General features: G+C 40.5%; 1 protein-coding gene across 16 annotated transcripts in view; it reads left to right on the top strand.

Annotated features, from left to right (window-relative positions):
* The window catches only part of BIN1 (bridging integrator 1), a 140,405-nt gene that overhangs the window by 108,644 nt on the left and 19,575 nt on the right, over nt 1–12,186 (top strand). For 6 of the 16 annotated variants that reach the window (XM_048486369.1, XM_048486365.1, XM_048486364.1 and 3 more), the window contains 3 exons: nt 3,405–3,533; nt 8,622–8,732; nt 9,738–9,761. The exons of 5 other annotated variants lie outside the window; for them this stretch is intronic. In XM_048486369.1, coding sequence (XP_048342326.1) covers nt 3,405–3,533; nt 8,622–8,732; nt 9,738–9,761 — 264 coding nt within the window. The remainder of the gene's footprint in view (nt 1–3,404; nt 3,534–8,621; nt 8,733–9,737; nt 9,762–12,186) is intronic. 5 more of the 16 variants (XM_048486370.1, XM_048486368.1, XM_048486374.1 and 2 more) reach the window with 3 other exon arrangements.

Raw genomic sequence — 12,186 nt, 5'->3', positions numbered from 1 at the left:
GTAAATGAATAGACACAAAGTAGAACATGTGGTGAACACTGCCATCAGCTGGTGGTTCTCTTTTAATACCTATTTAGACTACCATACAAAATTCTGGTCATGTAATGCATTAGAGATGGCAGTGAGGTGAGTGTATACAACATAGGGAACGAACTGCACCATTCTAAGCAGTGTTACACCTTTTTGAACCAATTGACGTCAGTGGAATTAGAAAGGTGTAACTCTGCTTAGGATGGGACTGGAAACTACCTATCATACCACATTAAACTCCCTGAAAAAAAAATACTACCTGTATCTGACTTTGAAGGCTAGATGAGCCTCACCCACACTATAATAGCTGAAGGGACTGTTAAAGGAAATGAATAGACACAAAGTAGAACATGTGGTGAACACTGCCATCAGCTGGTGGTTCTCTTTTAATACCTATTTAGACTACCATACAAAATTCTGGTCATGTAATGCATTAGACTTATAAGGCAAAGATGGGTACAAAAGTGCCTAAAACATCTAAAAGAAAGACAGGATTAATCTCTTTATAAGACTGTTTATGCCTTGTAAACAGATAATGATGAAGGCAATTGCAAAGCAGGAGCTTAATCACTTTGAGGGTGCATCTAATAAACTTTTCTAGCATAGGACATTGGTTTGTACCTGCCAATAGATTACTAAATTGGGTGTGCAGAAGAAACAAATGTAAAATCTAGAGAACTTCAAGTTTTAACTTTTGAACGTTTGAAAGGCCGTTAAGTGTTGACAGATCAGCGGTCACCTGAACCCTTTTTGCCACAATATTTCTTATTCTGTATACTTATGTGTACCTTGTGTGGGACAGAACAGTTCTTAGAACATTTTAAGCTTTTCTCAAAAAGACTAACATATTTTCATATTTCTATCCTTTTGGACAGCTCAGGACTTCTTGAGTTGTGCCTCTGGAAGGACTTTTCAACCCTGTGATTAAATTTTCTGCACAGCCATAGAGAAGACTGAGTTCTACAGTGTTAATCAATGATGGATTTTGTTTTTAAAAATCATTTTAAAAATAAACAGTAAAAAAAATAAACAGTAAAAAAACATTCGAAATTAGGGAATAAAAAGAAGATATATTCAGAAAATAGAGTAGATCATAAAGAAAGATTATTATTATCATTCTCATTATTATTATTGCTAATATTTATTTATTTATTTAAAACATGTTATGTCACCTTTCCACCCAATCAAGGACTTTAAGGCTGTGAACATGAAACCATTGAAACATTTGAATAATTACAGTCTTTAAATTTATACAATAGTTCAGAAAACACACACATAGCTATGCAACCTCAGAAGCAGGGGGTAACCGATAACCAATAGTGGGGATATGCCAAATAAAACAAAAAAGTCTTCACCCTGCGGCAGAAGACACTGATAGAAGGAGAATTTTCCTGGAGAGGGAGTTCCAAAGGTTTGGTGCCATGACCAAGAAAGCCCTTTCTAGGTTGCTGCTCATCTAGCTCAGTGGTAGAGACACCAAAGTAGGGCCTCTGAAGATGGCCAGAGTGAACAAGTAGCTTCAGGTAGTAGTCGAATAAGTTCTTGAACTCTAAAACAAAGTCAAACTAATATCACCCCTCACACAACTGCTTGCAGCACTATTGAAATGCTGGATAATTTGCTTATCACAAGAACAATGGATGCATATGACTGGATCTCCTACCTGCTAGATGGATATTTAAGTGTTGGAGGAATGAAAACAATAGCAGTTTTGACAGCAGGTGCAGACAGGTAGTGTATCTTCTCATACATTCTTTCCTGTTCCCAAAAGAGTTAGAATTGGGCCTTGCAATCCATTCTTTATTGGAAATCAGAACAGCAGAATTTCTGCTCAATAGCCAATAAGACATGAAGATACATAGGAAGCCCCTACCCTTTTTTGCAAGTACTAGAAAAAGTGGAATTTTGGAAAAACAGTTAACATACTTGGGAAATAACAGTGCCCTTTTGTTGAATTAAATGCAGACTCATGACTAAAAAGTTACTGAAGGCAGCTGAATACATTGCACAGAGCACTGAACAGGAGCTTATGTGAATCTGAATATTGTTAGTTGCTGTGATGTGATGCTGGCTTTGTGGAGCTAATTGAAATAATCAGCACAGAGCCCAACTTGTTCTTATTGAAGTCCCTTAACATCTTTGAAAAACAAGTCTTGTTTTCCTAGGCCAGGGTCCCCAACCTTTTAGATCCTGCGGGCACCTTTGAAATTTTGACACAGTGTTGTGCGTTCACCATAAAAATGGCTACCACAGAAGGCACAGCTTGCCACAAAATACAAATCCCAGAAATAAATAAAATAACATAAAAATGGCTTCTGCAGCTTACCTTCAGTCACAAAGTAAAAGATCCTTGTGCTATGGTGGCAGCTGCTGCCAAAGCAACATTGAAAATATCTGCATAGCCAATCAAAATCCTTGCTGGGCAAAGGCCTGGCCAGTCCCACACACTTTCTCAAAGCACTTAGGGGGTGACAGGAAAGGTGCTGGTGGTTGCCATGGTGCCTATGGGTACCGCATTGGGGACCCCTCCCTTAGGAAATGATGCTTGTAGGATAGTTTTGCATAATGTTTGGTCAATTGCTGCAATACATTCTGTTCTGACATTCTTCTTAAGAAATGAGACCCGTCCCTCAGTTAATGCAGTGCATTCAGTTTGAGGCATAAAACTGAATGAAGAAGGATGTTGGAAAAAAGGAGAAATCCTGTATGTACCCTCCTCTAAATTTTGCATATGATAATACAAAATGTCCAGTCCAGCATAATTTTACCCTGTGGTAGCACAAGTATGCTGTGTTTGAGTTGGTCCCAATTTCTGTTGGATCTCATTCCATTTTTGTTTAGTCTGCAGAGGTGTGATTCCAAATGGTGAAGATGACCCAGTATTCATCACAAAGAGTGGGTTTGAGCTTGTTGGGAGCATGCTTTCTTTAGGAGCCAGTAGAGTTGATTTGGGAGTCTTCATTCTCTATCCAAATAGGTAGTGCTGGCAAGAGTAGCACCTGCCATCTTCCCCAACCTTTCAGCACTTTCTGTTGTAGCGTGTGCATTCCGATCTTGTACTCCAGAAGGTTGCACAGACTCTAATTATGTATGCATGACATATCCTATGCATATTAATTGTGTTACGCTTCTCCTCTGCAGAAGGGAAACCTGCCCACGACCGAAGTGTAACTAATGATGCGAAGCCTTCTTTTGGAAGTGTGTGACTGTTTCCCCTCCCTCCCATGCTTGTTTTGTTTGTGTTTTACTTCCCTGTAGATCCTTCATTGGTGTGAGTTTTTTACTTTTTTTTTAGTTTTTGCTAACCAGGTTCCTGTCTCTGGTTTTTTGGGTGTTGCTGTTTGTGCTGTCGCCGTGTGTTCGCTTGCATGCAGTTGAGGAAAGGCCCTCCTGTGCCGCCACCTCCAAAACTCACTCCGTCCAAGGAGATGAAGCAGGAGAACATCATCAACCTGTTTGATGACAATTTTGTCCCAGAGATCAGTGTGACAACCCCCTCACAGGTTAGCTTCTCCTTCCTCCCTGCCCTCTTTCCCCCAACCTTCCCCCCACTTCATTTTTTACCTCTTCTTTGGAGGTGTCAGGCCATGAAAACTACTCTGGGTGGGGAAGTCAGGTGACCATAGAGAGCCAACACAATTTGAAGCCAGGCAAACGTAGTGAGGTTTTAATTCCATTTTATTAGGCTGTGGTCTGAGTTATGATGAAGAGGGAATCAGGCAGTGTGAAAAGGTTCCGCCTCAGTCTGTCTTGCTTCTAATCTTTATCACAGCTGCTTAGGCTATGGAGACCAAATCCATCTTTCCTCAGCTAAATGTCTATATATATGGGACTAGATGTATTCTTACAGAACAGTTGTAGAAAATTCCAATGCTTTGTCCCCTGGGCATGTGATTTTTCTCTTTCCAGAAGTGGAACAGGGCCTCCCTGGAATTTAGCTTTGATCAATACTTCTTGACTGGCATATTACTTTCAATGAGATGGCTGCTTCTTGTCTTGGATTTTTGAGAATATGAACCATCTTGCAAAGACACATAAAATGTATGAAGCACATTATGGTTTTTGAAGCCGGAAGTGTTAAAAGTCTAGCTGTCCTCCTTAGAAATGGGAAGGAATAGCTTATTCACATGAGTAGTATTTTTGTAAGAGAGATGTCCTCGGAATTTACTGTACCTCTCTGTGGGGCTGTAATCTTTATCCTCCAGACCAATCATGTCTGTCCCAGCAGCCTCTGTTTGAAGTCTCTTCTAAAAGTAAATAGCATCCTTCAACAATTCAGCATCCTGTGGCCACTCAGTCTAATCTTGTAAAGCCTGAGAAATGATTGAGAAAAAGTCTGTAGCTTAGTGCCCAAGAGAATTCCTGGGCAACAAACATAAATCTTCATCACTGGCTCATCCGAAGGATATTTTAATTCCAGTGGGGGAAGCGGGTGGAAAGAAAGCATCCTGACTAGTTTTCTGGCTACATTCCCACAATTCATATCCATCATCCTCACCCTCATTTCCATTATTCATTGAATGACACCTCTAGCCATTTTGTTTCCTGATTCCACTCTTCCTTCCTTACCTCAGCATGGTGGCCTGCGGCTTTTACCTCTTCCTCCTGTTCGACGGCTGAAGTGTTGCACGAGGGGCCTGGAATTGGGAGAAAAGGCAAGTTTAGGCCACAGGTCTCAAGGGTTGTAGAATCATCTCACAAACTCACATGGAGAGTGTGAACAGAGTTAAAAGGAGCTGGTGAGTTAGGATTCCTTATTAGGTGCACCAAGGAAGCTTATAAAGCTGCCACCAAGTTATTTTAAAAACACTGGGCTCTGGTCACAACTAGTGAGAGATCAGTTTTGAATGTGCCTAAATTCCCCCGCCCCTCAATGATGCGACTGGCCTCCACCCAGGCCAGGGCTTTTACCGCCCTGGACCCAGCCTGGTGGAACACTCTTCTTCAAGCTATTCGGGCCCTGCAGGACCTACACGCGTTCTGCAGGGCCTGTAAAACAGAGCTGTTCCACTGGGCCTTTGGGGGAGCCAGTCGCTGATTGTCCGCTCCCCTGTTTCCCCTGCTGTAACATCTTTTTATGCCATCCAGTCGATTATTATACCTATTTCGGCCTCCCGGCAGGAGACAAAAGGCCTCTGGGGCGCTGAATATAATTGAGGTTTTATCTGTATTAGATTTTAATGTATTTATCTAAATTATGTGTTGGTTTTATTGTATTAGTTTTGTTGTTTTGTTGTAAACTGCCCAGAGCCCTTCGGGGATGGGGCAGTATACTAAATTTAATAAATAATAAAATAATAATAATAAATGGAAGTAAAAATGAGCATCAGGCATGGTTTCCTGTCTGGTCAGGAGGTAGTGACAGTGGAGACACGAGCCAGTTCTAGCAGAGGAACTGTGACAGCTCTTTCAGATCTCTCTATTTGTCTTTAAATTTTAGTGGTAAGGAACAACAGTATGCGCAAAGATCACCTTTTTAGAGAGATGGCTGAAAAGAAGGACTAGAAATGAAGGAGCTATGAGAGGCAAGCAGGCAGCCTGTGGCAGAAAATTATGTCAACATGCAGAAGGGAGGGGTGCATGCATGCCCAGAGTCCTATGTTTACATTGTTGAGGGTTAAAATAAGACCACTGAGGATGTAAGTGCAAAGACTTAAGAATGTATGTAAGAATGCCTGAGAGGAAACCTCTGTATAAAAAATTATGCCATAAAGCTGGAATTGCCAGAAGGCTAGGAGAAAAATGTCCCATCTCCTTTAATAAACGCTTTACGTGTGGAAATGGGCAGCTTAAGGTTTTCACTGCATGAAGCTAAATTACCTGGTAAATAACATCCCATTAAGCTCCTGTTAGGAACTGAACTTTTTTTTTTCTCCAGGCATTTGGCAGTGCTTACACATAGCAAAATTGGCAGGGACGAATTCTGTGAGGGAAGGCAGCATCTGCAACAAGGAGGATCAGATATACTAAAAGCTGCTATGAGGATATTGCCTCAGGTGGCATTTTAGCAGTATTAGAAGGCATCAAGTTCTTAATTAAATTGTATTTTGCTAAGTGGGAGGGGGGTTGCTCTTTGGATTTTCTATTCAAGTACTAAGGTGTCACTAGCCCAGCAATCAGGCATGCCTGGATATGCTGTTTTGGGGGTTTTTTCCCAAAAAAATCCAAATGGATTTTTAGAAGACTTCTTATATACTTAGCCTTTAGCCTCGTTCTCACTGAGGTGGTAAATCTGTCCCACTTAATTTCCTTTTAGAGGTGAAAAGTGCAGGGTAACAACTATTAAATTGATACATATAAAATACCTCTCTAATTGGTTTTAATGTCTTTTTCCTGTGTGCTGGCTTGTAAGCCTCCTTGAGTCACATGGACAGTGAGAAAGAAAGGGTAAAAATGTTCTAATAAAGACAACAAATTTACAAATCCCGCACATAGATCAGAAAGAATTGCCTTAGCATTTCTCTGACAGTTTAAATAGCTTTTGAATGGAGAAGTATTCTGTTATGTGAGCAGTCAGCTGCAGTCTGGAGGAGCCAGCCATCATATGAGCTGGTTCTCCAGAGCAGTACAGGCAGGCCGCAAATTTACTTCCTCATTGAAAGTTGGGCCTTTGTAATAGTCAACAGGTGGACTTTATGCTTGTACATTAGCCATATACAAATGAACAGCAAATGCCCCCCGCCCCGCCCCGGAAGATGGGATAGACCTAACAGAGATCTGGTAATTGGAAATGAGCTAGCAGAGGTGACTCTAGGAGCTTTTGCAGCTGTAGAGAAGAGAATTGATATTTCTTAGGAGGACTAAGCAGCTGTTTATAATCTACAAATTTTGGTTATGTGCCCCATTCTCGCTTCTGCATTAGAGAAAGCCGTGAGCCACTGAGCAGCCTTCTATCCTTGTCTATACCTATCCTTTCCTTGCAGCATGCCTCAACAACTCATAAACCATGTTGTGTTTTGTATGTTTATGTGTAAACACTTGTGTAAACAGAGCATTTGGCTTTGAACTTGCTCTAGAGTACAGGACATGTGAACTGGACAACAAGGTTTTAAAGGAGTATGGTTTTCCAACTGATAAATCTGGTCCCTAGAGCAGAAACCACTGGAAAAATCCCTGGCTGTTACTGCATTCCCTGTGGAAATTTCAATATATTGTTCAACTGATTTGTGGGGTGGGCATTGGGAAGGAAAACAAAAGACTCATGGACACATGGGGCAGGTGACTTGGTGACAGGTAAGAGTCTAACATGGTTGTAATATTTGACTTCAATCTATATGTTGTTGCTTTTATGCTGTTGCTTTCGAACAGAAAAGACTAGTACCTATAGATTCCCACTGGAATCTTTATACAATAATTCTTTAGATGACAAGTAATGACTCTAGTTTAATTTCTTTGAGATAAAGAAATGGTGAGACAAAGAACGTGGTCTGTTGGCAGCACATTCTACTAGAAGCTAGTGAAAAATACAAAAACAATTGCATTAAATATGAAGTGCAGTTGATAGAGAACTACAGCTGGGTGGAAAGGAGGGGTCTTCTCTTTAAATAAGGTGCTTGTGTTTGTATCAAAATTATGAAGGCTTCTGTTTGGATACACCATCAGTTGGGGACATTATGTTTAACTAAATTCCTACTGTCTCAGAAATCATCAGTGTGGTGCCCTAGTTGGAGCTTAGCTCGTTACCTTGTCTAAGACCAAAAGAACTATGAGCTTTTAGGGTCTAGTAAAATATTGATGAAATCTCTGAACAAAACTTATTCTTTTCAGAAATAGCTAAATGAAAAAGCTATATAGTTTGCAAATAATTATGTGGGAACAAAGCCATTATTCCCATTATTCAAATGTGTATGTGAATGGTATAGTTGTACGGCTGCCACAAAGGAAGAGTAATAGTTCCAGTAAGAGTAATTCCAATTGGTAATATTATATAATTATATCTGTCTTAGAAGACACAACTTTGATAGATTGCAAACCTTGAAAAGTGCCAAGAGAACTTGTATTACTGGTGCATTAAGAGCAGCATTCTGCTTTAGAATGTCTTAGTCAGGACAAACCAAATGAGAAAGGAGTGAGAAAAGCTAACTTCTTAACAAAGAAGAATGTCCTGTATTCCTGATTATGGCAGTATTGCTGGCTGAGAGGCTAAAGTAGAGATTTTCCTGAAATACAGTCTTTTCAGTGTAGCTTCAGGTGTCTCCAGAAGCAGCGTAGGTGTTGTGGCTAAATTAAAAGCTGCAGGCCTAGGGATTTTAGGCAAGACTTGAGAAGTTGATCCTCATTTTCAAAAGTCACAGATGGGGGTCTCTTATATGTTACGTAATGCTTCTGTGTGATGGAAGTGACTGACAATGATATAGAAACTTGGGTTGGACAACAGTAATGTGAGACACTGATGCTTTTTGTGTTATGGCTGTCTTTCTTTACAAAGATATTAAGCATTCTGTGGGCATTTGTGAGCATTTGTAATTTGTACTACATGACTTTACACATCAACTTTTCATCTCCAGCACCTGGATAACACCTTCCATATCCTAGTTTCTTCCAATATTTGACTAATACTCAGCACTGCTTTTTTCCTTAATGCTGCCAAGTTTGATGCCCCTGGGCCCTTCCAGGAGGGAGCCAGCCTGTTGGATCTGGATTTTGATCCCATTAAGCCAGATAACAGTCCCGTAGGGAAATCACCCACGCCTGCAGCCCAGGTTGGTCTACCATTGCCACTTGTTGACTCCATGAAATGTTAAGCATTTGGGTGACCTCACCCACCTGATGGGAAGAGTTATATGCTTATAGTAACTGAGAGAGTACTAAAAGTATTTGTTTTAAATATACTTGCAGACCGTCTTGTGTTAACCTCCTTGTTGGACTTTATACTCAGTAGCAATTGTTGACATTTACATATTATTGTTAGAGTTATTTGCCTGTGTAATACCAATAATCCTTACAGCAGTCCTGTTGGGTAGGATAGCGTAATCATCTCTGCATTGTCACTGAAAGAGTTGGGACTGAGAAAAAAGTAATCTACCTGGAGGTTTGTTTATATTTTTCGCCCACCCTGTACCCGAAGGTCTCAGGGCAAGTTACAACATATGTCCAAGGTTGAACTTTGAACTTCCTAGCTTGCTGTCTCAGTCACTGCTCTGTACTAGCCATGAATTGTGAACTTTCTGGAAGACTCTGACAAGGCTTTCCTATGATCTTTTCCAGACAATATTAAAAGGATGTTAATGTAAAGATTTTGCATCAGCATCCATTGTGTTATTTGGGATGGATTTGAATGGCCTTTGTCTTTTCTTTCCTCCCTTAACACATGGCGCCATTGACACATGGTAGGCTATCACAGCATTCTTGGCATTTTATGCAAGAGGCTTCTGTGTATTGCCCATCTCTACTAGGATGTCCCCATTCCCGTGTGACAGTTGTACAAATCACTGCATGGTGAAGTGAAAACTTGTCTTCTGACCTTTATTTAGTAGGAGACAAAGTACTTTAAAAATGCAAGTACTGAAATGATCACTCCAAAATAATTGATAGTTCTGTTGAATTCATTTCAGGGAGTAGTATGTTATTAAATGGCGGTGCTTAAATTAGGTTAGGAAAAATAACAGCCTGGGTGACACATGGGCACTTTGCCGTATGGCTGTATGTTGGCTGCAATAATTATGTCTTAATATGTTTCTATCCTTGTTGCTCTTTGCTATGCTTAGTCTTTGCCTTGGGATTTATGGGAGGTAAGATTTTTTTTAATACAGCCCTCAGTACAGCAAACTGCACTATGTGTTGCTCAGCATGTGTGAACATTATCCTTGTTGTCAATTACCACGCAACGCTTGTCATCCTTGTCTTGACTTTCCATTCCCAACCTCTTCGGTGCATTGCTCTAAAGTATGTCACAGCCCCCATCTTCTGCTTTTGTCATACTCTGACAAAAGGTCTCCATCTCCTGTGCTTTGAAGTTTATGCTGATGATATTTCCTGAAGCTTAAACCTTTTTGCTTTTTGGCATCTGCTTCTGCTTCATATCTTGACATGACTGCATGGCCTTCTTGTCTGCAATTATGGAGTATGCATACTTCTCAACTGCCATCAAATTTACCCTTTTATTAAAATACTTCCTGTATTTCTATATTTATTGCTATTGGCCTTTGATAGCAGAAATGAAGATATATTTACCATTGCCCCTCCTTTCATTTTGTGCACATAGGTAGGGGTGTGCGTTCCAGCATTGCCAAGATGAAAATATACATTGAAATCAGTTTCTGGTTGTTACTGTGGCTTTTTGGAATAGTTGAATAAATCCATGGGTTTTACGCATTATAAAACACCCTCCCACCGAAAAGAAAATCCTTGTTTTTTTGTGTGTTTGGGTGCTTACCAGGTGTAGCAGCAAGTGTCTTTTTCAGTTTTAATCTCCAAATTTCCCAGGCAATAGCCCAGGGAAAGCAGATTTTGGATAGTGCAGGCTCGGCAGAGCTGGTTTGGCAAAGCTGTCATTCTAACTCACCTTTTCCCTCCCTGCTTTGTGGGAACAGAACCCTTTTTTTCTCTGCAAGAAGAATGCCTAGCGGCATTTTATTCAGGGGCCATAGAATTGGATCCCTTGGTCCAATTCACTTGAAATTTGGGTAGTCTTTAGTGGACAGGCAGAACTAACTCCCCTAAAATATTGGTGTCATTTTGTTGAACTTCTGTTTCATCTCCCCCATTAAAAAGTCTACCTCAGACAAAAATAACAGTTCTGCTGTTATCCTTTCCTTCCTTTTTCCTCATTTTGTGAAAGGAAACAAATAACAGACCACATCAAGGAAGGATGGCAGACACATAGTTTTTTTGGCAGAAGGGTATTTTTTATTGTCAGTCACTGTGAAAGCAGGAAGATGAAATTAATGCTGACAGAAAGTTTTTCTTTAATACCAGTGACTGATGCCATTTCCCCTTGATGGAACCTATTCTGGAGGTCTGTAAAATCAAATCCCTTTGTATAGTTTGCTTGAAATGTGGAGGGGGTATTTTAAGATTTAGAGGCAAGGTTATGCTCTGTGCAAATTTGGTGCCATTGTCTTTCAAAACAGCTTCCCTAGACCCAGAAGTTTGTTCTCCATTGAAAATAATGGCCCTGAAAAACCAGAACCCAAAAACGCACATGAATTTGAATCCCAGACTGGTAATAGGTTGGAAAAATATCTGTGCCAGTGTGGGTACTACTACGAACCCTGTTCTTGCCCCAGCTTCAGCTGAGCTACCTGAATGGCCTGCGGTTAAACCTCAGGAAGTGATCAATTTAATTAATGGTTTAAAAAGAGGCAAAGCCCCTGGCCCCGACCAAATAATACCTGAAATATTCAAATCTTCTCCAGAATGGTGGGCAACGCTTTTGGCCTCACTATTCACTTATGTCAACAACACAGGCCTTATACCAAGCGAGTGGTTAACAGCTATAATTGTCCCCATATACAAAAAGGGAGACACTACTAATCCTTCAAATTACCGCCCTATCAGTCTCCTTTCAGTCACTGGCAAACTATACGCCAAATTTCTATACTTGAAACTTGAGGAGTGGATCAGACAAACAGGAGTGATTGGTCCAGAGCAAATTGGCTTCTCTAAAAATAAATCAACACTTGATCATTTATCTGTTTTATCACACCTAGCCAATAAATATACAATTCATGCCAACCATAAACTTTTTGTTGCTTTTTTAGATTTGAAAGGAGCATTTGACTCAGTTTCAAGAGAACTACTCTGGAGTAAACTCTCTGTCCTGAACATTGACCCTAGATTATTGTTCTTAATAAAACAATTGTACACTGGCACTAGCTGTAAAATCAGAGCTGCCCCGAATGGGCCCCTTACATCTAGCATCCCTACTACTAGGGGAGTTAAACAAGGCTGCATATTGGCCCCTATTTTGTTTAACATCTTTCTCAGCGATTCAGTGCCTATTCTTTCAAAGGTCAACGGACACGCACCGAAACTGTGCTCTAAACATGTCCCTGCCCTGCTTTATGCAGATGACACTGCTCTTCTCTCATGCACAAAGGTTGGTCTCACCCGCCTTCTGAATCGCTGTGCGGAATACTGTAAGACTGGTAATATCTTACTGAAAATCAGCCATCATGGAAACTTCCCCTCCTTCAATCCTGGATTCAGTCAGAA

The sequence above is a fragment of the Sphaerodactylus townsendi genome, linkage group LG02 (genome assembly GCF_021028975.2).
Source record: "Sphaerodactylus townsendi isolate TG3544 linkage group LG02, MPM_Stown_v2.3, whole genome shotgun sequence".
In the NCBI taxonomy this organism is placed as follows: Eukaryota; Metazoa; Chordata; class Lepidosauria; order Squamata; family Sphaerodactylidae; genus Sphaerodactylus; species Sphaerodactylus townsendi.
Note: the sequence above shows the minus strand (reverse complement) of the source record. Positions and strands in the feature narration are given on the sequence as shown.